The sequence below is a fragment of the Siniperca chuatsi genome, linkage group LG2 (genome assembly GCF_020085105.1).
Source record: "Siniperca chuatsi isolate FFG_IHB_CAS linkage group LG2, ASM2008510v1, whole genome shotgun sequence".
Classification (NCBI taxonomy): Eukaryota; Metazoa; Chordata; class Actinopteri; order Centrarchiformes; family Sinipercidae; genus Siniperca; species Siniperca chuatsi.
The window spans coordinates 17,748,748-17,766,618 of NC_058043.1; the positions used below are offsets into that span (position 1 = coordinate 17,748,748).

Below are 17,871 nucleotides of genomic sequence, written 5' to 3' on the forward strand. Positions count from 1 at the left end.
CAGCATAATATAATCACCATGGATACAATAAATAAAGCAGATGCTGCAGATGACGCATTAGAAGTATTAATGTTTTTATTTTGTCGAAATTCCATCATCGCATCGAGGTAAAATATAAAACCAGAGAAGAAAGCAACTCTCGTCTCGCGAGAGGACACTGCGCCCAAAAATAATGGACGTCGGTGGGAACAGTGGTGGGCTTCCTGTAAACAATAAACAGAGAGCTATGATACCGAACAAAAGCAGGGGCGAATTTACCCGCAACCCAAGAAAAGATTCAGAGGTACGTGGACAGAAGTTTGTGATTAATTTTCCGCATGAGTTTTCATAAACAGACGAGGCCTTTTCTGCTGCTACTGTAACACTTAGCAACCGTTAGCTAGCTCTGTCAGGCTAGTGTAGCTTAACTGTTATTTCTAACATGACTCGGCGACCCAAACTAACAGCAGCAACGGAGCTTCTTGTTGAATTAATGTATAGTTGTGCAGTGTTTAATTTCTAGTCCGGTGTTGACTTGATATAATGTTGAACAGCGGTGTAGCTTAGCAGGAGCTAGCTAGCTAATATTAGCTAGTAGCACAGGCCAGACTGAACTGCCTGTCAAGAATCAAGTGGCGACCTGTTGAAAACGAAATCTTCAGGTCCGGTTTGCTTCCTCTTTCTAATGCATTGGCCTGGTGTGTTAATGTAATTTCATCCTATATACGTATACCATGGAGCCCTCTTATACCTTTTAAAGAAAGCAAAGTGAGTCAGTGTTTTGTAGCATGGCAGTGGGCGATTTCTGATGAATTCATATGCAAGAAAATCACTTCCAGAATTGATGTTTTTTAACCAGTGCATGGGGAGCTTTGACCTCTTGTAATCGTTTGAATAATCAGACAATACACACAAAGAGAAGACATTAGAATTCCAGCTAAAACCATTGTAGCACTAACGTTAAATGTGATTCAGAGGGATTTCTCTATATGCCAAGTTCATAAGTTTTATCAGCTAAACGTACTTAAAGTAGTCATAATGCAAAAGAATGGCCCCTTTCATTGTGTTTTTATTATTGTGCATATTGTAGTTTTGTATTATTATTACTGATACATTAAGTTATAAGCAGATTTTTATGGTGCAGCTGGTCCTGGTGGATTGAATATAGCCTAAAGTAGTTAGGCTATATTCAAGAAACCGGTTTATTGCCACGTATGTTTTCACATACAAGGAATTTGCCTTGGTTTATAACGGTAAAAATATACAAAATAAGAGAAAAAACAAGTCAAGACTTATAAATGTAAAATAGAAATTTACAATAAAAAAATTAAAATGAAAAGAACTGTACACTATTTAAAATGAAGAGGAAGGAATGGTTAAAGTATTGACAAAGGAAATGGAGGGTCAATGTGCAAATTTTCACAGTATAAATAATATGTGCAAAAACAATGATCCAAAGATTTGTGTTAATGTGACATTTCAAGTTAGATGTGGAGGGCTCAGATTTGCAAAGACTCTAGTAGACTTATAGTAGCTGCTAGCAAGTAACTCTAGCTGCTAAATAAATGTAGTGGAATAAAAAGTACATTTCCCTCTGAAATGTGTTGAAGTAGAAGTATAAAGTGGCCAGAAATTAAAACACACGTACCTCAAAATTGTACTTCAGTATTTGAGTAAATGTAGTTACTTTACTTTCCACCAATGCTCTGTTACAATAATTTAAATAGTACTGTGTCCCATCATTCTAATCTACTTATAGGTGGAGCCTTTTGTCAGTGAAATAGGCACATTTGACTGATTTTATTATTACGTAAAAAGATAGTAATGTGCCACATTCTTCAAAACCAAATGTTTAATGTTTTGCGATCCTCAGCAATTCACTCTCATATAGTCATGCTTCCCCATGTTTTTGTATTTATTCTTTGTGGTGCTGTACTTCAGTATGATTAACAAGGTTTGGGACGAACTCATGTCACCATAGAAGTGTACCACCGTTTGGCCAGTTACAAGATCGGTTTATTCAAATCACAAAAAAGCAATGACAACAACAAAAACAGTGGATTCTAGCCATGCACATTTGTTTTTATTCATCTGGTTCTTGGCATATTGAGCTCTGAAACATTTAAAAATTACATTTTAAAAACACAACAGCAAAGTAATTTTCCAGAAACTATGTCCTGGTTATTTAGAATAATGCATTTTCATCGAAAATGATATTTCTACTGTTCAGCAAGGTCTGCATATTATTCTGATTAATGGTTAGATACCACTAGGGGGAAGTGAGAAAATATGTTTTTTTTTTTTTTTTTTTTTTTTTTTTAGTGTGTTTTGGATTTGGGTAAACTGAAGCTTGGCTTACAATACAATTAAATATTCAGTAGTTTGGTAGGTGGTAGCGATCTGTCTAATCAGTGCAGTTTGTAGTTGGACAGTTGGATTATTATTCTGAATTAATAATTTTTTTAATCATAAGGGCATAAAATGTGTCATGTGTTGTGCACAGGGGCTGTCTGAGTCTCCAGACCTCGAGTTTGAATATGCTGATACAGACAAGTGGGCTGCAGAGTTGTCAGGTGCGTGCGATCATCATGGACATTGAGTTTTTTTGTTCCTCTGTACTTCATTCTTTCAGTGTTTGCAACATAGTGTGTTCAGATTATTTATATACTCTTTATGTATGTTTCAGAGCTGTACAGTTATACTGAAGGACCAGAGTTTGCTCTCAACAGGAAGTGCTTTGAGGTGGAATTCAAAACACATGGTATGTAGTTAAACTTACACACACTTAGTCAAATCTTAATGAATTCATCGTAAAAAATGTATTACATCTAAGATGAAGAGAGTGTAGGTATTAAGTTTATTATCTTCATCTCTTGTGTTTCTTAGTTTCTGATAAGAAGTGGACAGAGCTTGATGCAGCTCAGCACAGAGCTCACGCCATGCGCCTGTTGGACAGTCTGGAGGTGATTGCCCGAGAGAAGAGGCTGAAGGTTGCCAGAGCTATTCTTTACATGGCTCAGGGTCAGTCCACATCACTTAAAACTGGTTTAGCATGAATTGATCTCGAAGAGAATGAGGGGCATTGATCAAGGAGGTTATTTTTGGTTTTCTCTCTATATTTCACAGTGGTACATATTGTTTCTCTCTAGGAACCTTTGCAGAGTGCAGCTCTGAGGCTGAGGTGCAGCACTGGATGAGATACAACATCTTTCTGCTGCTGGATGTGGGGACCTTCTCTGCTCTGGTGGAACTGCTCAACATGGAGATTGAGTATGTTCTCCATCAGTTTTCTAGCCATGCAGAAGCCAGCCTAAATTGCTGACACCTTGTTTTTGCTACAAGATGTTAGTCTGGAAAACATCTACTGACGTTCAAAAGTGATGGACACCATATTTTCAAATGAATTCAGAGCCGTATTTGGTTTCACTGATTGGCAAAAGGCTGATCTAATCACCGAAAATGTAGTTGATTTAAAAAAGAAAAAAAAAAAAAGAAAATCAGCTTTAGCGTTGCCAGACCATAGTGAGCAAAAAAACATTTGTGGATTGGCTTTGCAAGGCTCAAAGTTAGTGCATTTTCTGTTGTAAAACTTTCTGTCTGGAGAACCGTATATAACATTTATTTTCTCCCTCTTAGTAACAGCGCTGCCTGTAGTAGTGCTGTCAGAAAACCAGCCATCTCCCTCGCTGATAGCACAGATCTCAGAGTGCTGCTTAACATTATGTACCTGATGGTGGAAACGATACAACAGGATGACCCAGCTGACAAGCCTGAATGGAAAGTCATCAGGGAAACCTTCAGAGCAGAACTGGGTAAGTTTCATCAGTGTCAAAAGCTGCAGTCATGTCATGGATATAAACAAAAACATGCTAGTTAAACTATTTCCACTCCACCTCTGTAATCCAGGATCTCCTCTGTTCAACAACGAGCCCATTTCTGTCATGCTCTTCGGTATGGTTACCAAGTTCTGCAGCGGTCATGCCCCTCACTTCCCAATGAAGAAGGTGTTATTGCTGTTGTGGAAGAGTATACTGGTGAGAGACAGAAATATCTTCCATTCATGACTGTTAATTCGAATTCTGACATTAAATGCTGCCACGTGATCTTACGACAAAAAACATCAAGAGACGCATTAAAATCCTCTCTTCTGTTTCAGTTCACACTCGGAGGGTTTGAGCAGCTCCAAAGCATAAAGGTTCGTAAGCGTGAGGAGCTGAGTCTCCCCCCTCTCCCGGAGGACAGCATTGGAGTCATTCGCAGCATGAGGGCTGCTTCTCCTCCGGCATCTGCATCCGACCTCATAGAGCAGCAGCAGAAACGGGCACGCCGGGAACACAAGGTAGACATCACTGCTGCTCCCTGCTCTCAAACCAAACATATTGTAGGTTAAAGGCAACTACAAGTGAAACATGTATCATTGCCTTGACTATAGCTCGACCCCTGTCTGCCAGTCATGCTCAGTGATGACATTTCATTGAGTGTATCATTATTAACACGGTTAGGATAATACTGATTTAACTGACATGTAAACAGCAGCCTTAATACAGTCATAGTCAGACTAAAACATGGAATTTAGATTTTAGTCACAGTATTTAATGGTATTTTGCACAGGTTTACACCTTAATTGAACTATGACTATCAGAGTTTTGTAAAAGAAAAAAACCTCTCCAAGCATGTAGTATTTTTACTAAATTTGCATGAAGTTGGCCACAAAGATATAGCACAATAGCAGCATGACACAAAGATGGCGTCTTCAGTCAGTATTTGGCTTTGCTCTATAGTAAGGAAACAGTAATATGAATTGAATAGTTCTACAAGCCATTTAAAACAGATTTTAAATGGTGTTAGGTTACTTTAGGGCAGTTGTCAGATTATTGCAGTCCTAAAACTGTTAAATGTAGTATCTGGGAAAAGGGTGATTACATTTAGACATGATTTGAATTGATTTAATCATCTCTACATCCTGCACATCTTACCTGATGTTAGTGATTATGTTTTTTTGTGGAATAATTGCTTATTGCATCATTTAGGCCTGGATACAGTGTGGTGTTCACTGTAACCTTGTTTCCCACACAGGCGTTGATCAAACAAGACAACCTTGACGCATTCAATGAAAAGGATCCCTACAAGGCAGATGACTCTCGTGAGGATGAGGACGACAACGATGACAACGACAACTCTATGGAGGCAGAGACTTTCCCTCTAGAGAGGGACGAGGTGATGCCCCCGCCTATTCCTCACCCTCCGTCAGAAAGGGTGTCCTTCCCCAAAGGACTGCCGTGGGCTCCTAAAGTCAGGTACTGTTTCAGTCTGACAGTTAGGAGACATAATATGCACCTATGTTATTGACCTGTAATGAAATTTCACGAAAGCTGATTTATTGATTCCTTCCTCGTGTACACAAATCTAGAAAGAAACATCAGATTAAGGCCTGTTTTGTTTTGACATTATTGTTTTTGCTCCAACAGGGAAAAGGACATTGAAAATTTCCTGGAATCAAGTAGAAGTAAATTTATTGGGTACACACTTGGAAAGTAAGTTTTCTCCTCGGTGGCAACAAAAAGTAACTTGAGACTACTATTTTATTGTGTGTATTGTGTGCTGAAATAATGCATTAAAGCACGTTTATTCTTGTGCATGTCTTGCAGTGATACAAATACAGTTGTCGGCTTGCCCAGGCCAATTCATGAGAGCATAAGGACGTTAAAGCAGGTATTCTATTGCCATTTACGATAATTCATTAAATCTATTTTTTTTACATAGAGAATATTAATTAGTGCTGATGATTTTCACATATGAAGTTTTCATCTTTTTTCAGCACAAGTACGTCTCCATCGCTGAGATACAGATTGCAAAGGAGGAGGAGTTTCAGAAAACCCCTCTGTCTGGGGTAAGTGGAAACAAAAACTTGTCACATTAATAATTCACACATATAACCTGCTGACCTGAACAGAATTTGTATTATTATATTTATGATGAAGTCATCCCTGTAGAAACACAACAGCTGCTTAATTTGTTAACTCCTCCAGGTACACAGGCTGAACCTGTCCAAGTAACAAAGAATATAAAATGTTAATATTTTCGCTATCATGCTCTCACAAGTAGTTTTAAGTATTGAGCTAGAAGGTGCGCACTACTCCTGCTCTCCAACATCAGCAGCACTATGCAGTATTTAACTTCTTTTCCCACATGTTTCTAGATAAGCAATGCGCTGATTTCACATATTTGAGGTCGGACGAGGTCTTTACTCTTTCTTCTGGTTAAGGATAGCAGAAGTTTTAAGACCCTTTATCTGCAAGACCAAACTGTCTCGAGGTGTCATGGTAATGTTATTTTGTGTGTTTTGTATCTCTTGTTTTCTCCCTCCTTGGCATTAGGGTGAAGAGGAGGTGGAGATGTCCTCCACTGAGCTGCTCTATCAGGGAATTCTGCCCATTTTGCCTCAGTACATGGTTAGTGCTGTTTGGGGTTGGGTAGTTCCAGATAGTTTACACTGTGGTACTGTAGATCATATCATATGACTCACGATACAGTTCGCTTGAGTATGTATTATTTATTTACACTTTCATATGGTTAAATGTTTCTGTCAATTGATTCTGTCAATTGATTCAGCATAAAAGTAACTCTACAGTGTACCATATATAGTTTTGTATTGTGGCATAATCATAATCGTAATCATCCTGCATAGAAAAGACTGGGTTATTAGCATATTTCAGTGTATTTCAGTTCCTTGGATTTAGGCAAATTAAGATGCAGAAAATAGCCAGATTTATTAGATTTTTAGAATTACGCAGTGAAAGAACCCTTTGTGGCATAGGCAGTAAAATTTTACATAACCAAGCAATGGTGCATTTTGATATTAAATTGTAAAGCTTACAAATGCTGTTACCTTTTATTGAGTTGTCACTGTATGGCCATTCAGTCTCACAGGTAAAATGACAGAACTCAAATGACAAAATGTTGTAGCACTAAGGCAATAAGACAATATGGGCATTAGATTTATGGATCTGTGTTAATAGTGAAGTAATAATTTCTGTTGTGTTAATAGTCACTGTGTTTTATAGCATAAATATCAACCGTCACTGTTCATCTGACTGCTGATCTAGCCCTTCAAAGCAGGCAAGAGCTTCCACGTCAGACTCTTCTAACTGACTTCATGTTGTGCCTCTCTTAATGTCAGATTGCTCTGCTGAAGATCTTGCTCGCAGCAGCTCCGACTTCCAAAGCCAAGACAGACTCCATCAATATCCTGGCAGACGTGCTGCCGGAGGAGATGCCGTAAGTGATGAAGTGCCTCTAAAAGGGTTTAACAGCTTTGCCAGTTCCTTCTCCAGTGCAACATTATGTTCTGAACAAGGAAAATATTCTAACTTTAGTAACAATTTTTACAATTAGATTTATAAGTGGAAAAGAATTACTGGTATCTGCTTTACTTCTGAATGTAGCTATACAGGTAGTGTTACTGGAGTTTGCTTCAAACAGGATTGTATACAAAGAACTCTGGTTATTCTATTTTTCTACCTTCCCCTTTAAGAAACAGCAGCAGGAGTGACTCTCAGGACATTTTCACAGTATGGGCATGTAACCAGATCAAGGAATAATTCAAGATTGTATAACCAACTGCCTGGCTAGAAGGCTTTAAAAGATTTTAAATACAATTTTAACATAATAGAAATTAAAGGTTGTCTGACTTTGTAGATTTCGCTCTGAGGATCATCTGTAAACTTAAAGAGGTGATTGATCTGTCATGTCTGACTCTGCAGGACCACAGTTCTGCAAAGCATGAAACTTGGTGTTGATGTCAATCGACACAAAGAGATCATCGTGAAGGCCATCTCTGCCATCCTGCTGCTGCTTCTGAAACACTTCAAACTTAACCACATCTACCAGGTATGGACGTCACACACAGAATTACGTGTAACTGCATTAAAAAGGCTGTATAAAAGATGAAAGCAACTTGTGCTTGTTTATTTCACTTTAATATAAGGAAATAGCTAAATGTCCTTCTTAACTGAATGTGTCTTTGTATGCTTATCTCATAGTTTGAGTACATGGCTCAACACCTGGTGTTTGCCAACTGCATCCCCCTCATTCTGAAGTTCTTCAACCAGAACATCATGTCTTACATCACAGCTAAAAACAGGTACTTTCGGGGCCTCTTTAAATCGCAAACATCACAGCTCCCATTTACAATAAATGTCAGTGAGCTGTTACCTTTATTTCACTGATCTCAATTTTTTTCCCCCTAATAGCATTTCAGTACTTGACTTTCCTTATTGTGTGGTGCATGAGCTCCCGGAGTTAACTGCAGAGAGTTTGGTAAGTTTTCTGTTGTTTTATATTTGTCGCCATCTGGTTAAGCTGAGCGTTGCTTTGACTGCTGATGTCAAAAGGAGAATTGGAGTCATTTTTTTAAAATGTGGATATTTTGTCTTTTACAGGAAGCAGGAGACAACAATCAGTTTTGCTGGAGGAATCTGTTTTCCTGTATTAACCTGCTGAGGATCCTCAACAAACTGACCAAGTGGAAACACTCCAGAACAATGGTGAGAGCAATTCTCATCGAGTAGCATTTACCAGGACAGATCATATTATGTTTTTACGAATGAAAACCTCTCAACATGATCTGTTCCCTCCCAGATGCTGGTGGTGTTTAAGTCCGCTCCCATCCTGAAGAGGGCGCTGAAGGTCAAGCAGGCCATGATGCAGCTGTATGTCCTCAAGCTGCTCAAAGTGCAGACCAAATACCTGGGACGCCAGTGGAGGAAGAGCAACATGAAGACCATGTCTGCCATCTACCAGAAGGTTCGACATCGGCTCAACGACGACTGGGCCTACGGAAACGGTGAGTGGAAACACAAACAGTACGTCCCCTCACATGGTGTAAAAACCAGTATGTATAAATTCAATGATGATAGAAGCTTCAGCCTGGAGAGAGAAGTAGAATTAAATACAAGCTGAACTAGTTTGAGCTATGATAAGTAATTTTTTTTCATTGCATTGCAGTATGTGTATATTATTGATTTGCGGTACATTTCAGTATGTTGTTTGCAGTGAAGTGTATTTGATCCTAATTAGATCTGACACAGTAAATTAACAGATTAGTTGACTGACAGAAAATTCATGGTAATATTTGCTGGTTTCCTTGTCTTCTATGATAGTAAACTGAATATCTTTGGGCTTTGGACTGTTAGTCAGACAAAACATGCTGTTTGAATATTTCTGCTTGGGTGAAGGAAATTATGAATTTTATTTTTCATCATTTTCTGACTTTTTATAGACCAAACGACATCGGATTAATCTGTAATGCAAATCTTTAGTTGCAGCCCTAGTCCAAATCAAGAATTAATGGAATGCTCACTGAGTTGTATTTTCACTCAGAGCAGACCAAAGTGCTCTCAATATGAACTTCTGTTTGTTTTCCTGGAGCAGATCTGGATGCCCGTCCCTGGGACTTCCAGGCCGAGGAGTGTGCTCTGCGGGCCAACATTGAACGCTTCAACAGTCGCCGCTACGACAAGAGCCACAGCAACCCGGACTTCCTGCCTGTGGACAACTGTCTGCAAAGTGTTCTGGGACAGCGGGTGGACCTGCCCGAGGACTTCCAAATGAACTATGACCTTTGGCTGGAGCGAGAGGTCTTCTCCAAACCTATTTCCTGGGAAGAACTGCTACAGTGAGAATCAACAACTGTCAACATCCTCAGACTTTAGGCAAATAAAAGTTTCAATCAGGAGTTCAGACAAACCACCAACAGTGCTCTCACTTATCGATCACAGATCGCAGCATTATGTTAAATGTTCTGTACAGACTAAAGGTGACGGGTGGATTTCATTCTCAAAAGTCCCTCAGGTGTAGACGTTCAATGATCACATTTTACAGTTTGATCGGGGCTCCAACCAAATGCTATTAAGACTTTTCCCACACTAATAACACCCACAGTTTTTTAATAAAATAGCAGAACATGATTTCAGTGCTAAACCTTAAACCCATACTTTACATATACAGCTATTTGCTTCGTGTGCCTCTTACCTGCTACAGAAGGTCTGCAAGTTTGACCTTGAAGCACTACATGACAGTATGTTTACTCTTAATTTTAAAGAAATTTATTTGGAATAAATTGTATGTAATAACTGTTAGGACTCAAACAGAGGTGTATGTGCTTTGTTGAGGCAGGGCCCGGCACATTTAAGATGTTAATAAATAAAATATTCCCTGGTGCATCTTATGAGTTTATCTTCTTCAGAGAGATGAGGGGAATGGGGGTTGTGGCTTTTAGTCATGATTTCTGTATGTACAAGTAAAAACATGTATTACTCTTTAATAGTTATTACCTGAAGGGGATAAACTTCTGTTTACCTCACTTTACCCTTTGTTGTTCTTCTGCATTTGCAAATGAGTTTTATTTGCATTATTCAGAGTTTCATTCCTGAATGCTACCTACACACCTTTGCTCTGGGACCATGGAGGCAACCACTCAGACCTTACCTGACCACCAGGCTGAATGGACAATACAGCCTTGATTTTATTTTATTTTTTACCTAAAGAAACTCATTAGTATCTTAATTTGCTTTGTTATGTGGAAAAAAATGGTTGCACGTGTTCACATAATTTGTGTAAAGGGAAAGAGAAACATTTAAGTTTCTGGTTTGAGATCTGTGGTTTCAGAGCTTCACTCAGACAGCTTGTTGAACTGAAGGGGATAACTCCGTTTAATTGCCACTTTTTCCTGTCTTTTTCTACTTTTTTTTGTTTTATTATAAAGGTTAAGGAAATGAGAAGTTAATTGTAAAACTTATTTATCATGGCTTTGTATTTGTTTAATGTTAACTCAAATACTGTAATAAAATTATACTGTCATTCATGTTGCATTTATTTTTATTTTTTAAAAGATTATTCTTATTATCTCCACCAGACTGGACTATATTGGCTTTGGCGGAGGTCTGCGCTCTGAGTGCCTTTCTAGTTTGCCTGTATTTGATGATAGTGGCAGTAGAGATACAGACAGGAAATCCTCCTCATTTCCTGTCTGTTAAAACGAGGCTCTTGGCTGTGATCAACCCGAACGTCAAAGATTATTGCATGGCTGTAGGTAGATAGTAGTAATGTAGATTCTGAACAGCCAGAAACAGGCTATCGTGCCAGTGTGTGACCAAAATGTGTGTGTGATAGAGCAGCAATTTAACAACTGACACACTGGGGTGAAATATCTTCTGTGATCTGGACTTGGAATAGACTAAATGGTTTCAACTGAATCAGCTGGTGTCTTCTGTTGACACAGGAGTGTTTATTTTATTTTCAGTTTTCAATGTTTTCACACATGCAGTCATACAAGAACTGCAGATATAAATAGGAAATCAGGGAAATCAAAGAATATGTAAACAAGATCTCACAAGGCATTTAATGCTAACTTTTAGTACTTGATAGTTTTTGGTGCTGTGTGCACATTTTGGTTGGTGCTCTAAAAGTATTGAGGTTGGATCCCCAGATCTACCTGAGTGATAATATGAAAAAGTGGTGAGTATTGGAGGTATGTAAAAATTGTATGTATTGTGGGAGAAAAACCTTCAGCTTGGCCAGATGTCTTCAGGTCCCCTCACACACTAGATTTTATTAATAACAGATTTTACTGTAATATCAAAACAAAGTACGTGTAAAACCGAGTTGGTTCATGAAGCAACTGAACAGGCTCAGTTGTGCTTTCACTTATATTTTCAAAACATGCTCCTCCTGGCTGGTTGTTGGGTTGTTCCCTATTGGTCCATAATCAAAACAATCTTTGACACTCTCTTCGACAAAACACATCAAAGCCCACAGCTATTGATATTACGTGTGTACAGAGAGCATGCACATTTTATTCTCACAACTCTGTATGTATGTATATCCATCAAATGTAGACACTTTTTATAATCTACAGTATATTCTAAACTATATAAAAATAAAGGCTTTGTTACAACACTACATGCATTAATCAGGAAACATCAATCAATCGATCAAAGAGTGAGCTAATTCATGCAGTAGGAACACAGGGAAGGGGAAGGTCACTCTGCCCTGTGTGCTTCAAAGTGCATGTACAATTAGGAGTGCCATTGCATGGGAGAGGCAGAGAGCTTAGCAACACAACCTGAATCATTATTGAACTTGATTATCTATATATGTCTATATCAAGGAAAATATTTTCCACAGTATAAAAACTGTTGTACAAGTATTTTTGTGTGATATTTTTAACTGGTTACTGAGGATGCTGTGCCTGAAACAAGAGAGGCTGCAAGGAAAGCATATTAGTAACACTGCTCAACTTTTCTGTTTAAAAAAAAGCTGCCACACACTGACTACCTTTGAGTCATTTCTTACATTACCTTCTTAAAGCACTCCCACACCACACTGCCACTGTTGCCCTTTCTTTGTCCCTCCCTTTTGAAATCAATTCAAATATTTTAGTCCCACCCATCATCTCCACTCTGACGTCAGAAACCACACAAACATTACAAAGCTACAGTATCACTTGAGTGGGAAAACGAAACCAAACCGGTAACAGCCCGTCCTTTCTCCACACAGACATGGCAGAGCCTTGTATCCCTGCGAAGATGAATCGCCTCTGCTGTCGAATCTGCAGCCAGGTTCTCAGGAATCCTGTGACCATTCCCTGTGGGCACAACTTCTGCATGCAGTGCATCCAAGACCGCTTGAATCATGACCAGAGGAACAACTGTCCCTGCAGCTGTCGTGAGTGTAATCATATGTTTCCCACCAGACCCCAGCTGATCAAGAACACAACTCTAGCTTACTTGGTGAGGGACAAAGAGAGGTGTGATGCCGGTGTGAAGAGGAAATGGCAGCATTCAGGAGCGTCCATGAATGCCCTCAAAAGACCCGAGAGCTGTACAGAAACAGGAACAACAGGAAGCGCTTTGTGTTGGAGGCACAGCAGCTCCCTGGATGTTTACTGCTGCACTGATGAGCAGATCACATGTGCACTGTGTGCTTCAGCTGAGCACAGGGGACACGCCACTGGATCGGTGAGGGGGGAAAGAAGGAGAAAAGAGGTATGTAAACCAAACAGAAACACAAAGAATACTGACATTTCTGTATTAACCCAGCAAGGAGACTTTACCAGCTGTAAACCTGTTAAATATGGGAGCATATGTGTGAAGAAAACTGTTTTTCATTAGTTGGAACTATGAACAAGCTTCTGGAAAGCTTTTGTGAGTTGATCCAGGAGTCAACTTGCGCTGTGTGATCAGTTATGCATTTTCTAATGAATGAGCACTTCAAAAAACAAAACAAAATAATTTATTTCAGATTCAGTGTCGCTACTTTTTAAAAGTCAGTTCACACTTCCAACTCACTTACCTTTCTAATATACTTTGGAAAATGACAGTAGTCAGTTCCCTCTCGACGCACCTTCACGGCCAGTTTACAGACAAAAAAAATTCAAAATTTTCAAATGATGGTGAAAAAGCACAAAAGAGGCAGTTACTTTATATGTGCAGACAAACTGTGACCAGGTCACACATACATTATGCACTTCAATAGGCAAAAATAGGATGTTTTATAACACCTATTTTAAAAGTTGCCTTACCATATTGACAAGCCTAAAACCAGTTTCACAAAGCTAAACAAATAATGTGTATTTCTATCAAACACACGCTGAAGGAGGAGCTGAAGACCATACAGACGAAATCCAAGCAGATTCTCCAGGAACAAGAAAAGAAATGGAAGAACATGGGCAAGACTCTCGAACAGATCCAGGTGAGGAAAAACATGTGACCAAAGTGTCTTCACACTGTGTGTTCTCTATATCTCAGAGTACAAATGGAAATATTTAACAGTTAGATACGCTTGTGTATAAAACAGGAGGAGGTGAGAAAAACACAGGACTACTGTGAGAGTGTCTTGGCCGGCGTCATCGACTCCCTCCAGAGACATTACCTGTCAGTGAGGGAGCTGATCGGAGCTCAGGAGGAGGTGGCAGCGGCTCAGGTTCAGATCTCCCTGCAGACCCTGCAGGTGAAGATGGAGGAGATGAGGGAGAGGAGTGCTGAGCTGGATCATCTGGCACAGACTGACAGCGATATAGATTTCTTGGAGGTACTGTGATCACATCACTAGAAACTTTGCCTGAATCTGCCTAATAGATGATGTCTAAATTTCTCTGTCTCTTCCCCAATCCTCCCTGTCTTCACAGAGATGGGCCTCTCTGCGGAGCCTCTGTGAAAAAGACCATCTCCATCCTTTCCATGAGGTTTCAGAGGATCCACTCCTCCCCTTTGAGGTCATGAAGAGAGCTGTTGAACAGCTTGGGAGGCAACTGGAGGAATTTTGTGACAAAGGATTCGCCTCAATCTCTCAAACTGGTATGTGTCTTCGTTGAGCATGTGGAAAAATTTTAACATCTATCGTAGTTTTCTTTAAAAAAATATTTGATGGCATTTTGGTCTTTATTCAACATAGCTGACAGTGGAGAGCAGCAGGAATCAGGAGGAGAGACAGAGGAGGACGACACGCAGCAAAGATGTGAAGCCAATACCTCACAGTCCCATGGTTTGTACTTCAAACTGCTAGGCTAACAAGATTTTTCATTTTAAAAATTTTAATTAAAACAACTTTACCGCTATATGAAACACTGTGAAAACCCCCCTCGGGAAAGTCATTCAAATTCTTAAATATAGAAAATGGAGAGAGATAAAACTTCAAATATCTAAAATGAAGTGTAACAACAAAAACTTGTTTGTTATTAAAACATGATTCAAAGTGATATCTTTCTTCAGTGTAGGCGAACACAACTTGATCAGGTGTGGAGCGCTTCTTTACACAAAACTCCATACCATAAATTATTACACTTAATCCAAAGGATATAAGTAATATTATGTGTCAGGTGGATTGTGGATATGATAGTCATGTCAACTTCAGCTACAGTATGCAATATGTATCCAGCCATGCAGATAGTTTTGTTTTTGTTTTTCCAGGTTTTGAGACCTCTACAGTCTTTTTTACTTTCTTTTTATTATTTTTTATTAGAACTAAAAGACTGCTAAATAAATAAATACATACAATGAAATAACAAACCAGGTCACCTGCAGGAAGTTCATACATAATATGAGTGAGTTTACTTTATGCCAAAGGTTACTTTTTCAATTTTCTCTGGGAAAACGAGTATACATGTTTCATTAAACGTACACATACACAAACACAAATAGTAGATCTTCCTCCTCTTCGGGAACTACTTTCTACTAACAAAATACATGTTTTTAAATGGCCCAGTAAAACCATAACTATGAACTTCTTTTTTGTTGTTGTTTTTTGTAATTTGTGTGAACTGACCCTTTAATGTGGCTGTGCCATTTTTACACGTCACAGCAGTTTAAGTTGAGGTGTTATTAATAACTTTAATAAAGGCTGTATTCCATTTTGGTGAGTCAGTTTCAGGGTCCTGTTATTCTCTATGTTGGCTCACTGTTGTGGCTTACTGGGACACAACTGGAACAGAGCCATCGTCAATGTTAACAGTAACACCTGTGCTTTTCCTGCAATGACCAGTCAAAACACCTAGTTATGGTTGCCCTGAGAGCTCAGTGCTCTGCAGCTTGAGAAAGCACATGTAAAGTGAAAAAACACAACCAAATACAGAACTGGCCTGTATTTGTATTTCATTTCTTAATTTGCTTGTGTTTTGTCTATTTGCATGTGTTTCCTTAAGTTGCAGTGTGTTGAGCTCTCAGGGCCACCGTACTAAGTTCTTCAGTAGTGACACTTTGATTGTCTCATAGGTCTCCCTGAAGTAAACAACGCCGTGATTGAACAGAATGCGGAGCCTAAAACCAGAGCAGAGTTCCTGCAGTGTGAGTTTATCCTTTTATGCACTAGACTGTCAGCGCCACTGCTTAACCTCACATGTAGACAGTGGTGGAAAGTAATGAAGTACATTTACTCAAGTACTGTACTCATGTACAATTTTCAGGTACTTGTACTTTACTTTATTTATAGTTTATATTACTTTATACTTCTCCACTACATTTCAGAGGGAAACATTGTACTTTTTACTTCACTACATTTATCTGACAGCTGTAGTTACTCATTACTTCTTACAGTACTTACATACTGATAAAGATTAAACCAGTGGTTCCCAACCCTTTTGGCTTGTAACCTTACAGAAAAGCTGTGTCTAGTTGGGGCTTCTTGTCACGTTTCATATGTCTATGAGTTGTTAGCAGTTCCACCAAAGAGACATTTCCCCTCTAAACTTTGTTTCAGAACTTAATTTTTTATTCTTTCCTCTCCCATTAACCATCTCACAACCCCTCAGATTTATCTTGTCACCCTTTGGAAGGGGCCGACCCTTAGGTTGGGAACTGCTGTACTAAACTACTACTGTATATTAAGTAGTTAAAACTAGCTCCACCTCAACCAGCCAAAACCGTTAAATGTTAATTACACATTGACACATCAGTATACATCTTTTTCTTCATTATCTCAGATGCATGTGGCCTCAGCCTGGACCCCGCCACAGCTCATGAGGCCCTGGCTGTTTCTGAAGGAGACAAAGAGGTGAGACTGAGCCCTCACAAGTATATGAGCCCAGCTAGTCGTTGCCCGGAGAGGTTTGTCCACCGACGGCAGTTGCTGTGCAGGGAGGGACTGCAGGCTGAGCGCTGCTACTATGAGATAGAGGTGAAAGGAGGCAAGGCTGAGATTGCCCTCGCCTACAAAGGAATAGATAGAAAATCCCGCACTAGCCTGTCAGCTTTTGGGGCCAATGCTAAGTCCTGGAGTCTTGATTGCTCCACACACTACTCCGTGAGCCACAGAGCTGACAGCATCCAGCTCACAACATCTCCCAGTCATCACAGGATCGGTGTTTATCTGAAGTTCAAAGAGGGAACTCTGTCATTCTACGAGGTGTCAGACAGGATGAAGTTTCTTTACAAGGTTGAAGCCAAATTCACAGAGCCGCTGTACCCAGGCTTCTGGCTCGAAGAGAAATGTTGCATCAGGATCTGTGATTTGAGATGGGACGGACTGTAAACCACCTGAGAGGTTTGTAGACAGCAGTGGGAAGTTAACATTAGAATTCTTGAGGTATTTATCACACAGGGCCATGACTTATTTTCCTCATTTGTAGTCTTTTGATTGTTTTCTGAAGCTTGGTTGTGTTCTACATGTGGGGTTGCCCAACATAAAGTAGCCCCCAAAATAGTCTGCATTACACAGTCGGCCCCTTTGACCCCTCTGGAGCCCCAAACTCGACAGACTGTTAGATTTATGAACATCAAGGACAAAATGACATATTTGTGTATAATAGACTGAATTAGGTGAAGGAACAGAAATACGGTGGACAGTAGAACCACTGAGCAACATAACCATCCTTACAAAATACAAAATCTTGTTATGCTTTTTTATTGTGAAATAATATGAATTTAAACAGTATCTAAGTTTTGCCCCCTTGGATTACCTCAAGGACCTTCGCAGGTGCCTGGACCATATTTTGGGAACCACAGACTCAATAAATCAAACTCAACTCCACAGATGAATTCAACATATTACATCATTTTCTTACATGTTGTACACCTTGTTTTTTTTTTTTACTTGTTATTTTCATGTCCTAGTCTGCTTGTTGTTTTAATGTCACTATAATACTTCAGTATACTCAAACCTCAGTAAAACTATTACATACAGAAGCTACATGTGCAGGTGTTTTTATTCTGAAAATAATCCGACAAACATTTGAGTCAACAAAACAGCCTCCATTAATCATGCAGTCGCTACAGAGGATGACATGGGGAACTAATTATTATCTCTCTTTATTCAATTCTATATCATTTCAGTAAGAAACATAAGACATTTTGGTAGCAGATATAGAAAGTGTTGTCAATCAAGACTAAGAGTTTACAG

At 39.3% G+C, this 17,871-nt stretch overlaps 2 protein-coding genes across 2 annotated transcripts; both read left to right on the forward strand.

The window, feature by feature from the left end:
* Positions 1-126: 126 nt before the first annotated feature.
* strip1 (striatin interacting protein 1) lies at positions 127-10,843 on the forward strand. The gene is made up of 20 exons (XM_044218900.1): positions 127-283; positions 2,483-2,552; positions 2,666-2,740; positions 2,866-3,000; positions 3,129-3,249; positions 3,616-3,791; positions 3,886-4,013; positions 4,136-4,318; positions 5,056-5,276; positions 5,448-5,513; positions 5,628-5,691; positions 5,798-5,869; positions 6,357-6,431; positions 7,160-7,257; positions 7,743-7,869; positions 8,022-8,122; positions 8,232-8,298; positions 8,421-8,525; positions 8,620-8,824; positions 9,412-10,843. Exons 1-20 carry the CDS (start codon positions 173-175, stop codon positions 9,657-9,659), a joined length of 2,448 nt encoding a protein of 815 aa, XP_044074835.1. The 5' UTR covers positions 127-172; the 3' UTR covers positions 9,660-10,843.
* Positions 10,844-10,937: 94 nt separating this feature from the next.
* On the forward strand, positions 10,938-17,657 carry LOC122886565 (tripartite motif-containing protein 16-like protein). Its single transcript, XM_044218910.1, has 7 exons — positions 10,938-13,025; positions 13,636-13,731; positions 13,837-14,070; positions 14,168-14,336; positions 14,434-14,523; positions 15,750-15,821; positions 16,457-17,657. Exons 1-7 carry the CDS (start codon positions 12,540-12,542, stop codon positions 17,002-17,004), a joined length of 1,695 nt encoding a protein of 564 aa, XP_044074845.1. The 5' UTR covers positions 10,938-12,539; the 3' UTR covers positions 17,005-17,657.
* Positions 17,658-17,871: the final 214 nt, after the last annotated feature.